This window comes from Lutra lutra, chromosome 1 (genome assembly GCF_902655055.1).
Source record: "Lutra lutra chromosome 1, mLutLut1.2, whole genome shotgun sequence".
NCBI classification, from domain to species: Eukaryota; Metazoa; Chordata; class Mammalia; order Carnivora; family Mustelidae; genus Lutra; species Lutra lutra.
In genome coordinates, this window is record NC_062278.1 from 5,131,324 (window position 1) to 5,151,460 (window position 20,137).

At 41.9% G+C, this 20,137-nt stretch overlaps 1 protein-coding gene across 1 annotated transcript in view; it reads left to right on the forward strand.

Moving 5' to 3' along the window:
* DSCAM (DS cell adhesion molecule) overlaps positions 1-20,137 on the forward strand; it is a 780,684-nt gene that overhangs the window by 522,266 nt on the left and 238,281 nt on the right. Inside the window, exon 12 of the mRNA XM_047708625.1 lies at positions 13,813-13,932. Coding sequence (XP_047564581.1) covers positions 13,813-13,932 — 120 coding nt within the window. The remainder of the gene's footprint in view (positions 1-13,812; positions 13,933-20,137) is intronic.

Below are 20,137 nucleotides of genomic sequence, written 5' to 3' on the forward strand. Positions count from 1 at the left end.
TTTAACATTCCCCTCACTGAAATGGACAGATCATCCAAGCAAAAGATCAACAAGGAAATCAAGGCCTTAAATGACACACTGGACCAGATGGACATCACAGATATATTCAGAACATTCCATCCCAAAGCAACAGAATACACATTCTTCTCTAGTGCACATGAAACATTCTCCAGAATAGATCACATTCTTGGTACTAAATCAAGTCTCAACCGGTATCAAAAGATTGGGATCATTCCCTGCATATTTTCAGACCACAATGCTCTAAAGCTAGAACTCAATCACAAGAGGAAATTTGAAAAGAACCCAAATACATGGAGACTAAACAGCATCCTTCTAAAGAATGAATGGGTCAACCAGGAAATTAAAGAAGAATTGAAAAAATTCATGGAAACAAATGATAATGAAAAAACAACGGTTCAGAATCTGTGGGACACAACAAAGGCAGTCCTGAGAGGAAAATATATAGCGGTACAAGCCTTTCTCAAGAAACAAGAAATGTCTCAGGTACACAACCTAACCCTACACCTAAAGGAGCTGGAGAAAGAACAAGAAAGAAACCGTAAACCCAGCAGGAGAAGAGAAATCATAAAGATCAGAGCAGAAATCAATGAAATAGAAACCAAAAAAAAAAAAAAAATAGAACAAATCAACGAAACTAGGAGCTGGTTCTTTGAAAGAATTAATAAGATTGATAAACCCCTGGCCAGACTTATCAAAAAGAAAAGAGAAAGGACCCAAATCAATAAAATTATGAATGAAAGAGGAGAGATCACAACGAACACCAAAGAAATACAGACAATTATAAGAACATACTATGAGCAACTCTACGCCAACAAATTTGACAATCTAGAAGAAATGGATGCATTCCTAGAGACATATAAACTACCACAACTGAACCAGGAAGAAATGGAAAGCCTCAACAGACCATAACCAGTAAGGAGATTGAAACAGTCATCAAAAATCTGCAAACAAACAAAAGCCCAGGGCCAGATGGCCTCCTGGGGGAATTCTACCAAACATGTAAAGAAGAACTAAATCCTATTCTCCTGAAACTGTTCCAAAAAATAGAAATAGAAGGAAAACTTCCAAACTCATTTTATGAGGCCAGAATCACCTTGATCCCAAAACCAGACAAGGATCCCATCAAAAAAGAGAACTACAGACCAATATCCTTGATGAACACAGATGCAAAAATTCTCGCCAAAATACTAGCAAATAGGATTCAACAACACATTAAAAGGATTATTCACCACGACCAAGTGGGATTTATTCCAGGGCTGCAAGGTTGGTTCAACATCCGCAAATCAATCAATGTGATACAACACATTAATAAAAGAAAGAACAAGAACCATATGATACTCTCCATAGATGCTGAAAAAGCATTTGACAAAGTACAGCATCCCTTCCTGATCAAAACTCTTCAAAGTGTAGGGATAGACGGCACATACCTCAATATTATCAAAGCCATCTATGAAAAACCCACCACAAATATCATTCTCAATGGAGAAAAACTGAAAGCTTTTCCGCTAAGGTCAGGAACACGGCAGGGATGTCTGTTATCACCACTGCCATTCAACATAGTACTAGAAGTCCTAGCCTCAGCAATCAGACAACAAAAGGAAATTAAAGGCATCCAAATCGGCAAAGAAGAATTCAAACTATCACTCTTTGCAGATGATATGATACTATATGTGGAAAACCCAAAAGACTCCACTCCAAAACTGCTAGAACTTGTACAGGAATTCAGTAAAGTGTCAGGATATAAAATCAATGCACAGAAATCAGTTGCATTTCTCTACACCAACAACAAGACAGAAGAAAGAGAAATTAAGGAGTCCATCCCATTTACAATTGCACCCAAAACTATAAGATACCTAGGAATAAACCTAACCAAAGAGACTAAGAATCTATACACAGAAAACTATAAAGTACTCATGAAAGAAATTGAGGAAGACACAAAGAAATGGAAAAATGTTCCATGCTCCTGGATTGGAAGAATAAATATTGTGAAAATGTCTATGCTACCTAAAGCAATCTACACATTTAATGCAATTCCTATCAAAGTACCATCCATTTTTTTCAAAGAAATGGAACAAATAATCCTAAAATTTATATGGAACCAGAAAAGACCTCGAATAGCCAAAGGAATATTGAAAAAGAAAGCCAAAGTTGGTGGCATCACAATTCCGGACTTCAAGCTCTATTACAAAGCTGTCATCATCAAGACAGTGTGGTACTGGCACAAAACAGACACATAGATCAATGGAACAGAATAGGGAGCCCAGAAATAGACCCTCAACTCTATGGTCAACTCATCTTCAACAAAGCAGGAAAGAATGTCCAATGGAAAAAAGACAGCCTCTTCAATAAATGGTGTTGGGAAAATTGGACAGCCACATGCAGAAAAATGAAATTGGATCATTTCCTTACACCACACATGAAAATAGACTCAAAATGGAGAAGGACCTCAATGTGAGAAAGGTGTCCATCAAAATCCTTGAGGAGAACACAGGCAGCAACCTCTTCGACCTCACCCGCAGCAACATCTTCCTAGGAACATCACCAAAGGCAAGGGAAGCAAGGGCAAAAATGAACTATTGGGATTTTATCAAGATCAAAAGCTTTTGCACAGCAAAGGAAACAGTGAACAAAACCAAAAGACAACTGACAGAATGGGAGAAGATATTTGCAAATGACATATCAGATAAAGGGCTAGTGTCCAAAATCTATAAAGAACTTAGCAAACTCAACACCCAAAGAACAAATAATCCAATCAAGAAATGGGCAGAGGACATGAACAGACATTTCTGCAAAGAAGACATCCAGATGGCCAACAGACACATGAAAAAGTGCTCCATATCACTCGGCATCAGAGAAATACAAATCAAAACCACCATGAGATATCACCTCACACCAGTCAGAATGGCTAAAATTAACAAGTCAGGAAATGACAGATGCTGGCGAGGATGTGGAGAAAGGGGAACCCTCCTACACTGTTGGTGGGAATGCAAGCCGGTGCAACCACTCTGGAAAACAGCATGGAGGTTCCTCAAAATGTTGAAAATAGAACTACCCTATGACCCAGCAATTGCACTGCTGGGTATTTACCCTAAAGATACAAACGTAGTGATCTGAAGGGGCACGTGCACCCGAATGTTTATAGCAGCAATGTCTACAATAGCCAAACTATGGAAAGAACCTAGATGTCCATCAATAAACAAATGGATAAAGAAGAGGTGGTATATATACACAATGGAATACTATGCAGCCATCAAAAGAAATGAAATCTTGCCATTTGCTACGACATGGATGGAACTAGAGGGTATCATGCTTAGCGAAATAAGTCAATCGGAGAAAGACAACTATCCTATGATCTCCCTGATATGAGGGAGAGGAGATGCAACATGGGGGGTTGAGGGGGTAGGAGAAGAGTAAATGAAACAAGATGGGATTGGGAGGGAGACAAACCATAAGTGACTCTTAATCTCACAAAACAAACTGAGGGTTGATGGGGGAGGGGGGTTGGGAGAGGGGGTGGGGTTATGGATATTGGGGAGGGTATGTGCTATGGTGAGTGCTGTGAAGTGTGTAAACCTGGCGATTCGCAGGCCTGTACCCCTGGGGATAAAAATATATGTTTATTAAAAAAAAAAAAAGTAATGGGGAAGAAAGAAATTAGAATACATTTGAATGGTAGAGCTAACAGAATTTTCTCATGGTTAAATTACATGTAGGGTATGAAGGAAATGGGATGCCTGAGAATGAATGGCAGTACTGGGAGAGATGAGAATAATAAATAGATCAAGAGTTCCTTTGAGGTACTTGCTTAACATCAAAGTGGCGATTTTAAGAAAATTCTGATAATTATTAAAGTCTTGAAACTATGTTTTACACATTATAAGAACTCAAAGAACCATAAAATATAAAATAAAATAAAATAAAATGAAAGGCTATTATTTAAACGCTTTCTTCTGTATCATTTTATACCACATGTGTAACATATTCTAACTTCAACATGGCTTTTAGTAAATCTGTTTTTTTTGTTAATTCATTTTTTAAAGATTTTATTTATTTATTTGAGAGAGATAGAGAGCAGGGGAAAGGGCAGAGGGAAAGGGAGAGGCAGAGTCCTTGCTAAGCAGGGATCCTGACGTGGGGCTCAATCCCAGGAACCCGGGATCATGACCTAAGCCGAAGGCAGACGCTTAACCAACTGAGCCACCTGGGGCCCCTGTTTTTTGTTTATTCTGTTTAACAGCATATAGAAGGCACATAGGTATACAAGTTCCTTTAGCTTATGCTATGATGGGGATGGTCTTATGATTCACTCATCTAAACTTTAGAATTGGGTTAGATCTGGAGTGCACTTTTTTTATAAATTTTTAAAAATTTTTATTATGTCCAATTAGCCAGCATGTCGTATATCATTAGTTTTTGATGTAGAGTTCAGCCATTCATTGGTTGCTTATAACACCCGGTGCTCATCACAACGTGTGCCCTCCTTAATAGCAAGTTTTATAGATACCATAAAAGGTCATCATTCTGATTTCAGAAAGTCAGTCACCTTAAATAAACCCTAATCAATCAGCTTGAACCTACTTTTCTTTAATTTCAGTTATCATGGTAATGGCTAAATGGATTAATTAAATAAGGACTACAGGGTATCTTGGATAAAGCATTTTCTGTTTTAAAGTCCTTATGTGTAGCCATTTTTTTAAAGATTTTTATTTATTTATTTATTTGACAGACGGAGATCACAAGTAGGCAGAGAGGCAGGCAGAGAGAGAGAGAGAGAGAGGAGGAAGCAGGCTCCCTGCAGAGCAAAGAGCCCGATGTGGGGCTCGATCCCAGGACCCTGGGATCATGACCCAAGCCGAAGGCAGAGGCTTTAACCCACTGAGCTACCCAGGTGCCCCATGTGTAGCCATTTTTAATGTGTTTTTTTTTTCCTTAAAAATTTTCAGTTTGATGAGCTCAGTATTTTCTTGTTTTACTTGCTAGCAAAAGAGAAAAGATATTTTGAGCTGTAGCTCTTTGAAGCATCAATAGGTAGATACAAATATACTCTTTTATACCCACAACTGAATGACAGCATTGTTTTTCCTATCCTTCTTTCCTTCATCCTTCTCTTATTCCAGCATGAAACAGCAGTGTATTTAGCACATAGTTATAATTTCTAGGCCCTGTAATAGTTACTGAGATGATGAATGTTTCTTTCTTCCCAGTGAGAGCCCCCCATCTAGTGGGAGAGAGACAGGTGACAGTCTTACAGGCTGGTGTGACAAGCTGCAGGGCAACTATGAAGAAGAAAGGAAACTTAACCAAATTTATGTTAGGAGACACATGAGGCAGATTCCCGGAGGGAGGGAGTAGGGTTCCTGAGCCATTAGAAAATACAGCAGGGAGTTACAAAAGAGGGAAAGGAAAGTAGTGTGTTCCTGGAAGAAAGTCTGTCACCTGTGGTGGTGGGGAGGCTTAAGACAGCAGATACACTTATTTCCCTGATGGGGTAGGATGGAGTGGCTAGAGACCAACACGGCGGAGGGTAAGACACAGAGCAAACTCTGGTTCACAGCTGGAAGTTTCTGTGTCCTGAGGTCTGGAGGCCATGGGAATTGAATGAGGAAATCTAAACAAAAGAAAAAAAAATCAATAGATTAAAGTGAGACCAGGAGTCCAGAAGCCCAGAGGGGAGGCTCTGTGGTCCACATGAGAAGTGGTGATGGTTGGAGTTAAGGTGGTGGTAGCAGGGATGACAAAGCTAGGGTTAACTCAAAAGATACTTTGCAGAAATCTGTGGCTAAGTAATTGAGAAAAGTGTGTGAGAAGCCTTGATGACAGACATTCTCCCCAAGAGTAGCTGGCCAGGGACTGTGCTGGGTGTTGGAGTGGGACATGAGATATCTTACTGTCTCCTCCATTCTCCCTCTGGCCTCAGCACATAATAGTTGGGACAGGGAGCTCTCTCTGTGGATGGCTAATGCCTGCGGTAAGTGACAGCCTCTTGTCTTCAACTGCTAGGAATCAGGCAGCTGCTCAAATTTCAGCTTTTAATTTAAGTGGTCAAGTAGTTGAATTTTATCATCACTTCAGCTGGATCTTGTTATGAATCAACTAAATAGATGTTTTAGGTAAGATGAAGAATCTTATCATTTTATGCCATTTAGAATGAAAGAGCATTCATATTACAAAATGTGGACTTAACATTAACTTTGGAAAACAGTTATTACTTGGTTCACACACACACACAAAAAAAGCAAAGCTATAGTTAGGGAAACAAAACCCACTTGAAAATAGCAAACAGCATTAGAGAATAATTATATGGGTCTTTATTCAAATCTTTAACTCTAGAGATTTTTTTTTTTTTCTCTTGGAGGTTTTAAAGTTTTTGGTCTGAGATGTGGTTTGGAAAAATCCAGAATCAGAGTGAGGAGCTTAGAGACCTTGAAATTGCCTTGTCACAAAGAGGGTGGTTTGGAAGCCTTCAATAGATAGACTAGTAATTACAGGAGCAGAATGAGTTCTAATAAGAGACCAGTGTTTGATGTGTTCCATGAAGTCTTCATGGAACGAGTGAGCTCCATCAGCCTTGATGTGAGTAGGGTTTAGAAAGAGAATAAAAATGCAACATTTAGTCTCTCAGTAAGAAAATAGGAACAGTGAGACTCACCCCTTGGAGATGCTGAGACAATTTAATTAGGTAACAAGGTAACAGTCAGCATGACCTTGGCTCCTGGCTGGCAACAGAGGCCTCTGATGACTCTCCATGAATGAGTAGAGGGGACACAGGTGTCCAGGCATATGTTCTGAGGTCAGGGAGGGATAGTAACAGCCAAGGTATAGAGGTTGTGCCATGGTCAGAGTTTACCCATCTGCCTGTTATTATCAACAAATATGGGCTTGATGGAGGAAGTGATGGAGAACTACAAATGTCTTTGAACAGGTCACCTTGAGGCAGGAAGACCAGTCTGGGGGCAGGTGATGGACTGTGCTGTGTGCACAGGAGAGCCAAGGGAAAGCCCACTAGCCTGCAAACGGGAATCCCCAGAACTCTTCCCTGCATCTCTTCTTTCCTCTTTTCTTCCTTCCAGTCCTATCATGATCGGGACACCTATTAGCTGTGTGACCTTGGGTAAATTCCTTAACCTCTCTTTACCTCCATTCTCTGATTCATAAAATGGAATGATACTTAATAGGAATTTCTGGGGCTTAAATAATGTATTTATCCCAGTGCCTGGTACATAATAAGCACTCAGTGAGTGATGACACCCTTCTACCCTTCCTGTCTGTCTCTTTGTGCCACTCACATCCACATGATTTTGGAACATGACTGAGGACACACTCCACAGAAGAGGCCATGGGGAAATCCATGCATTAGGTGATTAATTAGAATGAAGGCCTTGGGAATGTAGTCTAAAGGTAAAAAGTACAATTTATTTTTGAGGGAACTACAGCAGTTGGGGGTAAATTGCTTGTAGGAGATGAAGGTGACAACTAAGGTAATTCAGCTGAGGTGTAGAATGAATGTGTATGACAGCAATGGAATTTTGGAGCCCAATTCTCAGTCATCCCTTCTATCACAGTCTTATGGCCTCAGATCATTATAGAGCTTAGCACAGTGTTTGATTGTTCGGGTCATTGGGAAGATTTATAGAGACTTAATTTAAAATACATTAGCTGTTATCAGAAGGGAAATTAAAAGAAAAAAGAACCAAACAACCTTTAGCTCTTATGTGTGTGCCCCATGGCTTACACTTGCTGTGGACTGATGATCTCCCTAATGTCATGCTCAGATGGGTGACCTTGGCATTAATGAAGCCATTTGGAGGGAAAGTACTAGACTTAATGACAGAACACACGTGCCCTTTGCTTCCTATTATTGGCTCTGCATCACTGAGAAGAAAGCCCCTGATGCGATGATTTTCTGTGATTCCAAAGGAAGTCCGTTTTCTCACACTTCTTTATGTCCTATGATATATCTGCTGTTTCTGGCTTTTAATGATGAGCTGCCACACAGAAAACAAACACCATGCAAAAGACTTTGAGTTGACCTTTATTTGGCAAGGAAACTAAAAGTCACATGAGGCCACTACCTTATTGCTATGTTTAGTGATCCAGTTTTTGATACCATATTTGTGCTATCATTTTACTTGATCCATTGATTCTTCCAACAAATATTTATTAAGCATCTATTTTACACCAGATATTCTGAGTGCTGGGGTACAGCGGTGATCAAAATAGCGATCCCAAGTTCCTGCCCCATAAAACTCACATTCCAGTGAAAGAGACAACAGACACACAATGTCAGGTATCTACATGTTCTATGAAATTGGAGGATTGAGAGTGATAAGGATAGGAAAGGTATGTCGGGTCAGGTCAGGTGGACAGCGGAAGACTTTTCCAAGAGATTTTGGAGCAGACTTGGTAAGGTGAGGGAACAAGGCATAGCGAGCGCCAGGCAGAACGACCAAGCACGAAGAACCCAAGTCAGGAGCGAGCTTTGTGTGTTCAAAGAGCAGCAAGAGAACAGTGGGCTCAGTGTTCTGTAAGGGAGGAGGGAAAACATTGAGGGCAAAGGCCAGGCCATCTTTCTGGTTCTGATGGGAAGCCATTGGATTTTAGCTTCCAGTGTCATAAATTAAATCTTACCTAGGCTTTGTCCAATTACCATCTTGACTAAATGCCAACCAGGAGAGAACGGCAATATTTATGTACCTGCCCCATTCCTCCCACCAAATAGCTTCCAGGTTTGCCTTCAGTAAAACAGAATCCCTGTCTCTGTTGACAGCTTAGGGAAGCTTATATCCTTTGGAAATATATAACTTCTCGGAGGCCATGCATTTCAAACATTAAAAAAAAAATTTTGACTGCCTCTAACATTGAGAAATACCTGTTCTATTATAAGCATACTACTCTTCCTCTCTTAAAAACTACAAAAATAATTCCTTCCTTTAGCAAACAGACCAAGCCAAAGATCACTGTATTTTAAACGGCCCTCATTTTTTCATTTATTCAACAGATTTATAGCCTCTTCAGAACATTTTTGTAAAACTATTAAAAAGGCAGAATTACTTATAAAAGTTACAAGTTAAAAACACAACGTTAAAAAAATTTTAGTTTCTGCACACTTTTTTTAATCATTTTTTAAATTTATTTTCAGTCTGCACACTTTTTAAAAAGATTTTATTTGTTTATTTGACAGAGAGAGACACAGTGAGAGAGGGAACGCAAGCAGGAGGAGAGGCAGACAGAGGGAGAAGCAGGCTTCTCACAGAGCAAGGAGCCTCATGTGGGGCTTGATCCTAGGGCCCCAGGATCATGACCTGAGCGAAGGCAGGTGCTTAACCACTGAGCCACCCAGGCTCCCTGTTTTTGCACATTTTTTAAGCACAAATTCCAGATAATTTTCAGTATTCAGCTCCCTCCAAGGAATCCCTGGGGTCTTGAGATACTGTCAGACTACAAGAGTCTCATGACACAAAGGTGTATGGCAAGGATGGCTTATGTTGCCTTTTGGGGATGTGACATAATTATTTGGTTGAATCTATCCCTTCTATTTCCTTAATCTCCCTCCTCCTCCACTTTCTATTGGAAAGTCAACAAGATTGGCATATATGCTCACTACAATGTACCAAATAAAGTGTTACACAAATAAAAGGAAACCAAGATATAATTTTATTTTTGATAGATTTTATTTATTTATTTATCTAGTTGAGAGAGAGGGAGAGAAAAAGCACAAGGTAGAGGGAGGGATGGAGGGAGCGAGAGAAAATCTGAAGTAAACTTCTCACTGAGAGCAGAAGCAGATCCAGGGTTTGATCTCTTGACCTCAAGACTCTGACCTGAGCCAGTGGCCAAGAGCCACTTAATGAACTGAACCAGCCAGATACATCCCAAATATAATTTTTATCAAGGGAACCAGTAACTTTGGGGAAACATAACCCAGACCATACAGAGTGTTGTGTCTTCAGGTCCTATCATAAGTTTTAGCTCAAATTGCAACAGTTCCACTTCTGGTATGTGTTTCCTTGCCCAGAATCCTCCTAGAATGCTTTCTGTTCTCCACCCTCAGAAGAAAGTAGGTCTGTCCTTCTCAAAGGCTTTGGGGTTTGGGGTCACTCTGATCTGTGGTATTAACTCAACCATGCTACTTTGGATAAAATTTATTTCCCTATTCTGTAAAAATGGAATAATAATACCTATTTGTCAGTCCATTCCCAGGCATTTTCAGAGAGCTTTTTGTGTCCTATCACTGTGCGCCATGCTGGGGTACAGTGGTCTGTGGGAAAGGGACGGTTCTTATTCTCCTGCGGGGCAGAGCCTGATGGGGGAGACAGGCAGTGAAAGCAGCAATATCAGACATGCTCAGTAAAGGCAACAGCAGGTAACACAGGGTTCTCTGGGGGCACTTAATCTCATCCACAGCATCAGTAAGGGGCTCCAGACAAAGTGGACTTTGCACTGAGATGTAAATAATCGTAAGTGAGAATCTGTTAAACAAAGACATAAGAAGCTTATGTTAAGACCCAGCAGCAAAAGCAGTCATGGGGGTGGGGATAGATGGGGTCTTACAACAGTCAGAGGGGAATGTCAAGTCAAGTCGTAAAGAGCCTTCAGAGTGTTGTAAGAGTCTGGATTGTTTCAAGGGACAATGGGAATGCACTGCTGGCTTGAAGCAGGGACTCACTTCATCCAGTTCATGTCTTGGATTCTTCCAGCCAGTGTGTGAGGAACGGATTGAAGTCAGGCTGTAGGTACCAGTAGATCCATTAGCAAGCTGCTCCAGGAACCAGCCTCGTTGCAATGGGAGTTCCTCTGAAAGCAGAGTTCGAGGTCCATGATTGGCTGCTGATCACTTATTTGAGATGTGATTCCTGGGTTCAAGAGTGAGGGATGGGGGCGGTGAGAATGAGATCAGAAGGAGAGAGAAGATATCAGTTAAAGTTGTTTTAATGAGCTGGTTGATGCTGTGGGCCACTGGGACTCATTCTGAGGAATTCCGAGGAGTCCCATGGAACAGTGATTCTCAAAGTGTTGTCTCTGGACCAGCAGCCTCAGTATCACTGGTAGATTATTAGAAAGACAGTGTCTTGGATCCCTCCTCAGACCCACTGAGTCAGGACTTTGGAAGATAGGGTTCAGCAGCTTATGTTTGGGAAAGTTCTTCAGGTGATTGTGATGCCCTCCAGTGTGTGAGAAGCACAGCCATAGAACGTGCCTCAGAATAGTTCCATGGGATGGATTGGAGAGGAGGGGCACTCCCCTCCCCGCCCTCTCATTTTTACATGTTTGTCTCCCACATTTATGTGTTGCACCAGTGAAAGTGAGTAAGAATGTATGACTCCTGAGAAGGCCCCAGACAGCAGAGAGACTTATGCTCTTGGTGGGCACCCTGGCAGGTGTGTGGAACTGTCCAGCCCTTGGTGTGCTGAAACCCGAGGGAGGGAGCATGTGTGGCACTTTACCACACACATTGCCTGCCCATCGTGACGAGAGCATGGCAGTGAAGAGATGAAGAGAATTTGAGGATATGTGATACATTTTGGAGGAAGAGCCATGAGTACCTGATATAAGCAGATGGAAGAGGAAGACATGAAAGATAATTTGCGGTTTTATGGGCCATTTCCACCTGTAATTACCTTACACTTGCAATATGTCAATGGTTATTTCCCATGTAAACCTCTTTGATCAGTTTTTAAGTAATGTCCCTTTGGATTGGAACCAAATTGAGGGGAGGGGTCATGGATCGATTATAATTAGACATGATTCCAGAGGAAATGCAAGCGATTAGTTACCCTGCCCATTTGACAAAGGGTTTCCTTCTGTCAGCAGAATTTGAGCCAGAGCATAGACTATAGATGACTGTATATTTTCCTTCCACCTGGCTGGAGTGATTTTGGCATGGTGCCTCAAACTTTGCAATCTATCCTTGAGGTTGATATTTTTACTAGAAACTTTGCTCTATATAATCTCCAGCACTTTTCCTAGAAATAACTTTTCCAGCATGAAATAGTCATCCCTTATCACCCAATTTAAACATATTTACATTTTATTGAATATGTATGCCTCAGGATATCATCTAAATGAAATAAAATTGCTTAATAGTTAAGCAATATTGAAGAGACCTATTGGCCATATAAATTATTTAATTTGCAAGTTGGGAGTTGTGTTTGTTAAGGATATGTTAAAGCTGGACATACCTGCATTTATTAAATTACCCAGCACACTTAGAGTACTCCATAACTTCCAGGCACTGTTCTGAGACATTTGCAATCATAATCCATTTGATTCCCCACACCAGTCTGATAAAATCAGTGCTATAATTGTCCCCAATTTACAGATAAGGAAATCGAAGCCAAGAGATATTTGATAACTTGCACCGGATCATCCAACTGGAAGAAACAGAGTTGGAGCTCAAGCACTGGTGTTTAGTCCTTGGCTCTGTACTCCTAGCCATCACTGTCATCTCTTTCAGAAACAGCAGTGAGTTCCATCTCCAGCTGCTTCTCATGTCTGCCATTTCCTCCTCCTAGGATGTTTTATGACCACAATGATCTTCAGTATGGTTTATATCATTTCAACATGCTTTTAAGCATCTAACTCACCTAGATTCTGATCTTTCTACCAGTCCATTCATGGGATGGTTGGACTCCCTATTGATCTGTAACACATAGGCCCATTTTTGTCTAAAGGAAGAATTACGGAATCTGCAAAGCAGACAAGATTAGCTTTTACCAGGAATTATGGAAAGGAGAGGAAGAACGCTCACATTTGCTAAGGGTCTGACATACAGGGGACACAGTCCATCTCCTCTTACATAGTACTGTGATTGCTTTGTTGGAAGTTCATCATATAATTAATCATTTTGGGATGAAGAATTTTCTGAGATTCTGATTTTGATGAAAAAGTTTCTGAGATTCTAATACCTTCAGATGCTGCCTTTTCTAGAAGTACCTGTACCATCTCTTTCAGAGAAGACTCGAATACTCTTAGAATAGCAATAACTTAACACGGCATTTGCCTTCTCTTGACGGGCATGTTCTACACAGAGGGCATGTGTATGTTTTGGGTAGGGATGCATTTTTTTCAGCTCCTCACAAAAGTCACCAAATACTCAGTTATTTCATCTGTTTTTTTTTTTTTTTTAATAAGTACACTTATTATAAAGCCATCATGGTACCTCACTTTAGTTAACCTCCATTGTCCCCCAATGGCCCAGGAGAGTGCTGACATCAAGAATAATGGTCTATGTGTCTTCATCAGATTTTTGGGCAAAGTTCAATACCATGCTATGTTCTTTATCGCCTTTAGGGGATGCCTATTAATTTTCCCTTCATCTCCTGTTAGAAGAAGAACAAACACAAATGCTTTGAGCAGTGCACACCCAAGAGGAATACTTACTCTCGCTAATTACTCTTTGTTCTTCCAATTGCGGTCCTGATTCTATTTGCCATGGATTGGATTGCCGAAGATCTTCTGTAACACAAATAAAAAAGAATGTCACATACCTGGGGTTTAGTCAACTTCCACACATGAGCCCAGTTTTTCCAGGTGCAAACTAACTTCAGTTTGAAGAATCTCATTGATTTATTAGGAAAATGATTTATTCCTCATTAGGAAAAATGAGGTCATTTTCCTAATTTGTTCTAGCTCACAAATACTGTTTTCCAATTTTTCGTGTATATTAACATACAAACATTATTTGTATGTTAATATTCTTTAAAATTCTTGGAATTCTTCAAATCATACCTACAGGTATTAAAATAAATTGTGTTGTTGTCTGAACTAAAGGTGACATTTCTGTCTTTTCAGTTCCTCCCAAATTTGTGGTTCAGCCACGGGACCAGGACGGGATTTATGGCAAGGCTGTCGTCCTCAACTGCTCAGCCGAGGGCTATCCTGTACCCACCATAGTGTGGAAGTTTTCTAAAGGTATGACGTTACTTGGTTTGCTCATTGCCTGTGAAACATGTTTGAATCTAAAGATTCAAATGCTCTAGAGGAGCATTTCAAATCCTTCCAGACGTGCTTCTGGCAAGGAAATACGTTCCCTCCTCCACCAACTCTGTCTTCTCGGCTTACCCCTACTGGTCCATCTGAGTGTTTTTAGTTTGGACCAGGAGTGCCTGGTCTTGTATAGCCTGCTCTGGGAAAGATCATGTCTGGGGCAGGGAGTCAGTGGAAGTTATTTCAGCTCCGGGGAAAGCTCTGTGTTGCCCGCTTGAATGGTGTGACTGTGATCTGCTGGGGGAGCACCACACACCCCTCCATATGCAGATGAAAGAACCAATGGTCAGAATTGCTCATTGTTTGAAAAGCATTTCCCCAGAATGTATACATATGACATTAAGTGGGTTTAGAAGGTTAAAAATAAAATTGTCGATTGATTTATTTATCTGGTTATCTTAGAATAGACAAATTCCATATCGTTTTTCTGGTACAGTCTTTTCAAAACACTCACATCTGTGTCCCATGTTGAGCATCCAGTGCTCTTTGTTTGAATATGTCTGTCATATTTAAATATCATATTTGAATCATGCTTTCTCTGCAAAGGCAAAGCGGCCTCGCCAGTTTTACGGTAAGGCTGTAAATGTTGCAGAACTAGAAACATGTAACATGCAGGCTAACGGGGAACATTCTAGACACCATAGAAGTCATTTGTGTCCATCTTACAGTCTCCTCCAGGGAAGGGTTCTTCCCTGTGCTCACCAGCATTTTGGAGTTCTCTCTCTTTTCTTATTCACTCATCTTTACTCAATAATTTATGGATCAAATGGTTGAAGGTCAAACACACATGGGTGGGATAAACAAGCAAATAAATCACAGTCTCTTAACAATTTAAGACCTACTATGTGTGTTTAATTGTTCTGAGTGTACTATTTATTTGTTCGCTTTATTATGGTTTGTGTTCCAGGTGTTGCTTTTTAAAGTAACCTGTTGCATTTCCTTATTGTGAAAATAACAGAAGGAAAGCAAAACAAATGGGCCACTTACACCTCCTTTCCGATATATTTCCTTCCAGAGCGAGAGAGAAGGGGGCAGGGGAAAAGGATGCTAGAAGCTGCTTCATTACAGGAGGAAATCAATTAATTTGTTTTAGAATTCCCTGAGGCTACTCCCCTATAGGCTGCCACATGCATTGTCCATGTGAAAGCCGTTTATTCAAAAAGCTAATGCCTGTTATTCAGAGTATCTGCCCATGTGACTTTTTATTTTAGGTCGTATTTGAAGCCGCATGTTACATATTACATGAAAACAAACAGCATGCATTTAATTTAGTTTATATATATGTCCATGTATGGTATTACGAACATTCCCAACAACACTCACCTTCTTCAGAATTATTTCTAATATTTGCCTTTGTGCAAGGCTCCCCCTTTCCCCATGAGATTATTTTCAGTTTCTCCGTATTATGAACTCCACGGGATAAACAGCCTTGGATATGCATGTGGGGCAGCGTGTGATTGTCTCCTTTAGGGAAGTCTTCAGAAGCACAGTAGCATGACCACATTTATGCCTTTCGATCTGTGCTGGCCCAGGGCCCTTTGGAAAATACTGCAGGGTGAGCCGTGTGTGCCCCAGCCTCCTCAACAATTCGAAAGTATCTTTTTATTCTTAAACTTTACAATGTGATGGTTGAAAGCACTTTCTGTTTTAATTTGCATATTTGGATTACTAACAATGTTGAAACATTGTTATCCTCTGTTGACTGATCACTTCTGCTTCCCTTTTGGGAAGTTTCTTATTCGCGTTACTTACTTGCTTCTCTCCATGTTTTATTTGTTTGATAGAGTGTTTCTCGTACATGATATAGTGCTTCATCAGTCATGGATCTGATGACATTTTCTTCCTTCCCATCACTGATGGGCAACGTAAGTTACCGTAGCCTTTTTTTATTTTTAACTTTTTTTGTGCAATATGAAGTCAACCAAGAAACAAACAAATTGCAACAAATATTTTATAAAGTTAAGTTCCCTCCAAATAGCACCATTCAAAGGTAAAGATAACTACACTTAGTGAAAGGCTAGCCTTTCAGACCTGCCCCCCTACAAACATTTTTTTTTTCATATAATTTTACAGGCTTTTTTAATTGATCATGATTTTTCCAGACTTATGATCTCCTTTCTTCAGTTATCAATATGCTGTGAATGTCTTTCTGTCTCCACAAGCATGGGTGATCACTAAGACTTTTTAATCCCTGTGTAGTGTTCCCATGAATACTTCCATAGACCCCTCCATCGCTTTGCCTTTGTTAGGATTGGGCTCAGTGACTTGAAGCCACAAGGGTTTACTCTTTCTCTTATGAGGAGTCTGGACAGTTCAAGACCAGTTTGTTTTTTCCTCTAGGGTTTCAGGGACCCAAACTGCTTTCACCTTTGTTCTATCCCTGTTGGCAAGCAGCTCCCCCTGCTGAGCTCCGTGGCCACTTCCAACTTTTCCACGGAAGGGAGAGAGCTGCCACCCTACTTGAGTCATCCCCCCACAGAAACCTCTCCAGAATGTCCATAAATCAGTTCTGCGGGTCTGCTCTGGGGGCCAGCCCCTCCCCCACTTCTCTTTGGTGTCTCCTTGGCATTACGCCCCCCCCATCTTGTTTTTATGGTTGAACAGATTCCAAAACAATGAAACTGCAAACCACGATTCCGTGGGTTCCATGTGCTCAGACCCAGTGGCCTGGCGTGTGACAGTCCTCATCGGGCACAGAAAGCTGTCCTGGTTAAACGCAGAGGCAAGACCCCTCTGTGTTGCTGCTGCTGGCCCCGGGGAATTGTTGAAGACCTGCCCCTCTCCCCATCCCCACCGCCCCTCTCTTCTTTTTACCTCAAAGGGAGATCTCTCTAACAAACCAAGTAATAAGTATCAAAACAAACAAACAAACAAACAAACAACAACCCCACAGAGGTCTGCAAGATGCTTTGTAGCTGTGCACGCAGCAGCCATGCCTACAACTTGGGCCATTTCACGAAGTAAAAGGGTAGGGTGGACACTTGGCAGCTGGGTGTGCCCAACATTTTGCTGCACAGTGTATGTTAGCTTCCTTCTGCCTTTTCACTATCCTAAAAATGTCACAGTGACTCTATCTCATCGAACTTTGTAGGTGTCCATTCTTTCCCAGGGATACATTTCTACCAGTAGAATTGCTGGGTCAGAGCAAGCAATTTCTATCACTTTCAAAACCCCTTGGCCACTGGCCAGAATTGTATTCCTGTATCAACCTTCCACAGGTCACACTACTGCCTGTTTCCTACAATGAAAATAACACCAGGGGTTATACTTATTTTTATTATTTTTTTTAAATAAGAGGTCTACTTATTTTTTTAAAGATTTTATTTCTTTGTTCATGAAAGACAGAGAGAGAGAGAGAGAGAGAGAGAGGGAGAAGCAGGCTCCTCATGGAGCAGGGAGCCTGATACAGGACTCAATCCCAGGATCCCAGGATCATGACCCCAGCTGAAGGCAGACGCTTAACCAACTGAGCCACCTGGATGCCCTAGGTCTGCTTATTTTTAAAGATTTGTTTGAGAGAGAGAGAGAGTACATGAGCTGGGGGAGGGACAGAGGAAGAGGGAGAGAGCATTTCAAGCAGACTCCCTACTGAGCATTGCCTGATGTGGGGCTTGATCCCAGGACCCTGAAATCAGGACCTGAGCCTAAACTCAGAGATGTCAGCTTACCTGACTGGGCCACCCGGGTGCCCAAATGTTTATTTTTAAATATCTTTTGATAGCAAAGAGGGAGATTGTATATTATCACTTTAATTATATAGGTGATAAAGAAGTTTCTTAGGAAAAATTTAGCCTTGCTTATGGAACGTGTTCCCAATAATCAAATATTTATTTAGAACATGAGGGCACCTTCCTTATGTGTGACAAAAAGATGTAAACAAAAGAGACTTGGGTTGTTCGTCTGAGAGCTGTAACAGTTTAACCCTGAAGCTGCCGAGTTCCAGAGTAAATGTAGTGGCTTGAGGGTGGCTGCTACAGGAAGGAAATAGTCTTTGTGGGAAGACAGCATTCTTATGTTTTGACCTTGGACCTTGGATCTGGATGCACTAAGTCTGAAACATCCAATTCTGTCTGTGACATTTTTGTCCTTTAACATGGACAAACAAGTCTTCTTGTCTAAAGAGATTTTTTTTTTTTCTTTAAATCAGGGCTGAATACCATAGTGGGCCTCATCTGTGTTTCCAGAAATGTTTGGTGGTAGGAATGAGTTTCAGCTGCTGTCTTGGGGGCCATCCCCTTGTTAGCCACTCGGCCCCAAGGAGGGACTGATCAGCCAGTGGTTGGCCTATGGTCTGCTGGGGCATCCTTTGCTCTCTGCCAAGGGACAAGGCTACTTCTGACCCCAGAGAAGTATTGTCATAAAAACATTCAAGAGCAAGGGTCAGAGCATTCCTGGGTGTGTGAGGGTCGGAGAGGAGTGGGGAGTAGTGTGCATTTCAGATAAAGTTGTTAGGGAAGGCCTGGGAGAAGGTAATGTCAGTGAAGCCTGAAAGCAATGGGAAACGAGATTTGTGCACATCTGTAGGGCAAGCAGGGAAGGTCAAGGGTCCAGCTGGTCCCAAAGCCAGGGGCAGAAGTGTGTTTGTGCCCAGAATGTTCCAGAAACATGGAGGAAGACCTTGAAGCCAGGCCAGAGTGAAAGGAGATCTGAGAGTTCCCAGGAGGTCAGCTGTCCCTCAGTCATTACAAGGATGTGGTGATGCCAAGGTGGGGGTGAGTGGGGGTCACAGTTGTGACAATGACGCTCTCCCCTTTCTTCTGCTGCCATGCTGACCCCAAACTAGGAGGCTGTTGGAACAATCCAGGAGGGGTGGAGTGTCTGTGCATCAGCCCTGGATGTGGAAGCAGGACCTGCGGCTGGAGCCCACGAGGAGCCCCCGAGCCGTGCAGGCCTCGGGTCAGGGTGACAGCAGTGCAGGAGGAGAAGCTGTTCAGAATCTGCCAGGCTGCTGCGCTAGCTGTGGCTGTGAGCCAAGGGGAGAAGACATGGCACACTCCCACTCCTGGAGGGCAAGTCAGGCTGCAGTCAGCTCAGGAGTACGGGCTTCCCTCTCTGTGGACACAGCCCTCAAACCCCAGGATAAGCAATGAGGAACTTCCCAAGTATACTTTTTTTTTCTTTTCTTTCTTTTTTATTTTATTTATTTATTTATTTATTTTGGATAAATGTTTTCTGCACTGTCAGAGCTCGTACCTTCCACCTGCTGGTCTGCCGCCGATGCCCGACTCTGGATTTTCCTCTGCTGTGACACCGACCCTGTGCTGCCACTGGTCCTGAGCCACTCTTTCCCAGCGAGCCCTATTCCAAGCTCTGCCCTGTTCACAATGGCTTGTCTGCTCCTTTTTCACACATAGAGCTGGTTGGGCCAGTAGGAGACTGGGGCTGACATTATTTCCTGGGAGGGAATGGGGGCTGCCTGACTTGCCGGTAGAAGGGACTGAATCATTCTGCAGCGTGTACCAAAGAGCTGACTTCAGAGCCGGCGGATGCGTCGCCTGGGCCCGGTGTTGCACCACGGCGGTGTGCCATTTAATACAACAGATTCTAAACATCTTTAAGAAAAGAAGATTAAATTGCTTCTGTAAATATTGGTTCCCTTCCCTGCTTTTCATTTTCTTCTGCAGGCTCTCCACTGTGGCGTCACTATCCGTTGCAGAAGCTGTTTTCTCTCTGGGTTTTTAGCCATTGACTCAGTATGGTCTTTCCATGTTTATTTTCTACACCTTTCACCCCAGCGAGTCTGCTCTTCTTTGCACTCTCTCTGGTTTTTCCTTCATGTTGGTGATTTCATTTTTCCTCCCCCCGCCTTTCGCCACTCCTGCTGGTTCATATTTCACTCTTGCTTGAGCTCTGGCTTCTTAGACAAGCAGCTGTTTTGTTCACAGCTTTCGTCTAACTCATGGCAACGTTTTTCTGGTGCGATCCCATTACCTGGTTGCTTTTCCTGCTTCTATCATAGTATCGCTGCTACATGCTGGCTTCCTTTCGAGAACTCCCGTTTGAGGAAAATTCACATCCCCAGAAAGAGATGACTTTGTCCAAGGATGTGGCTTCTTGCTTCATCCTGCAGGTCTGATTCTAAGAGCCACAACAGGTGAAGGGGAAGCTCAAGCCCCACCCATTCTGGGCA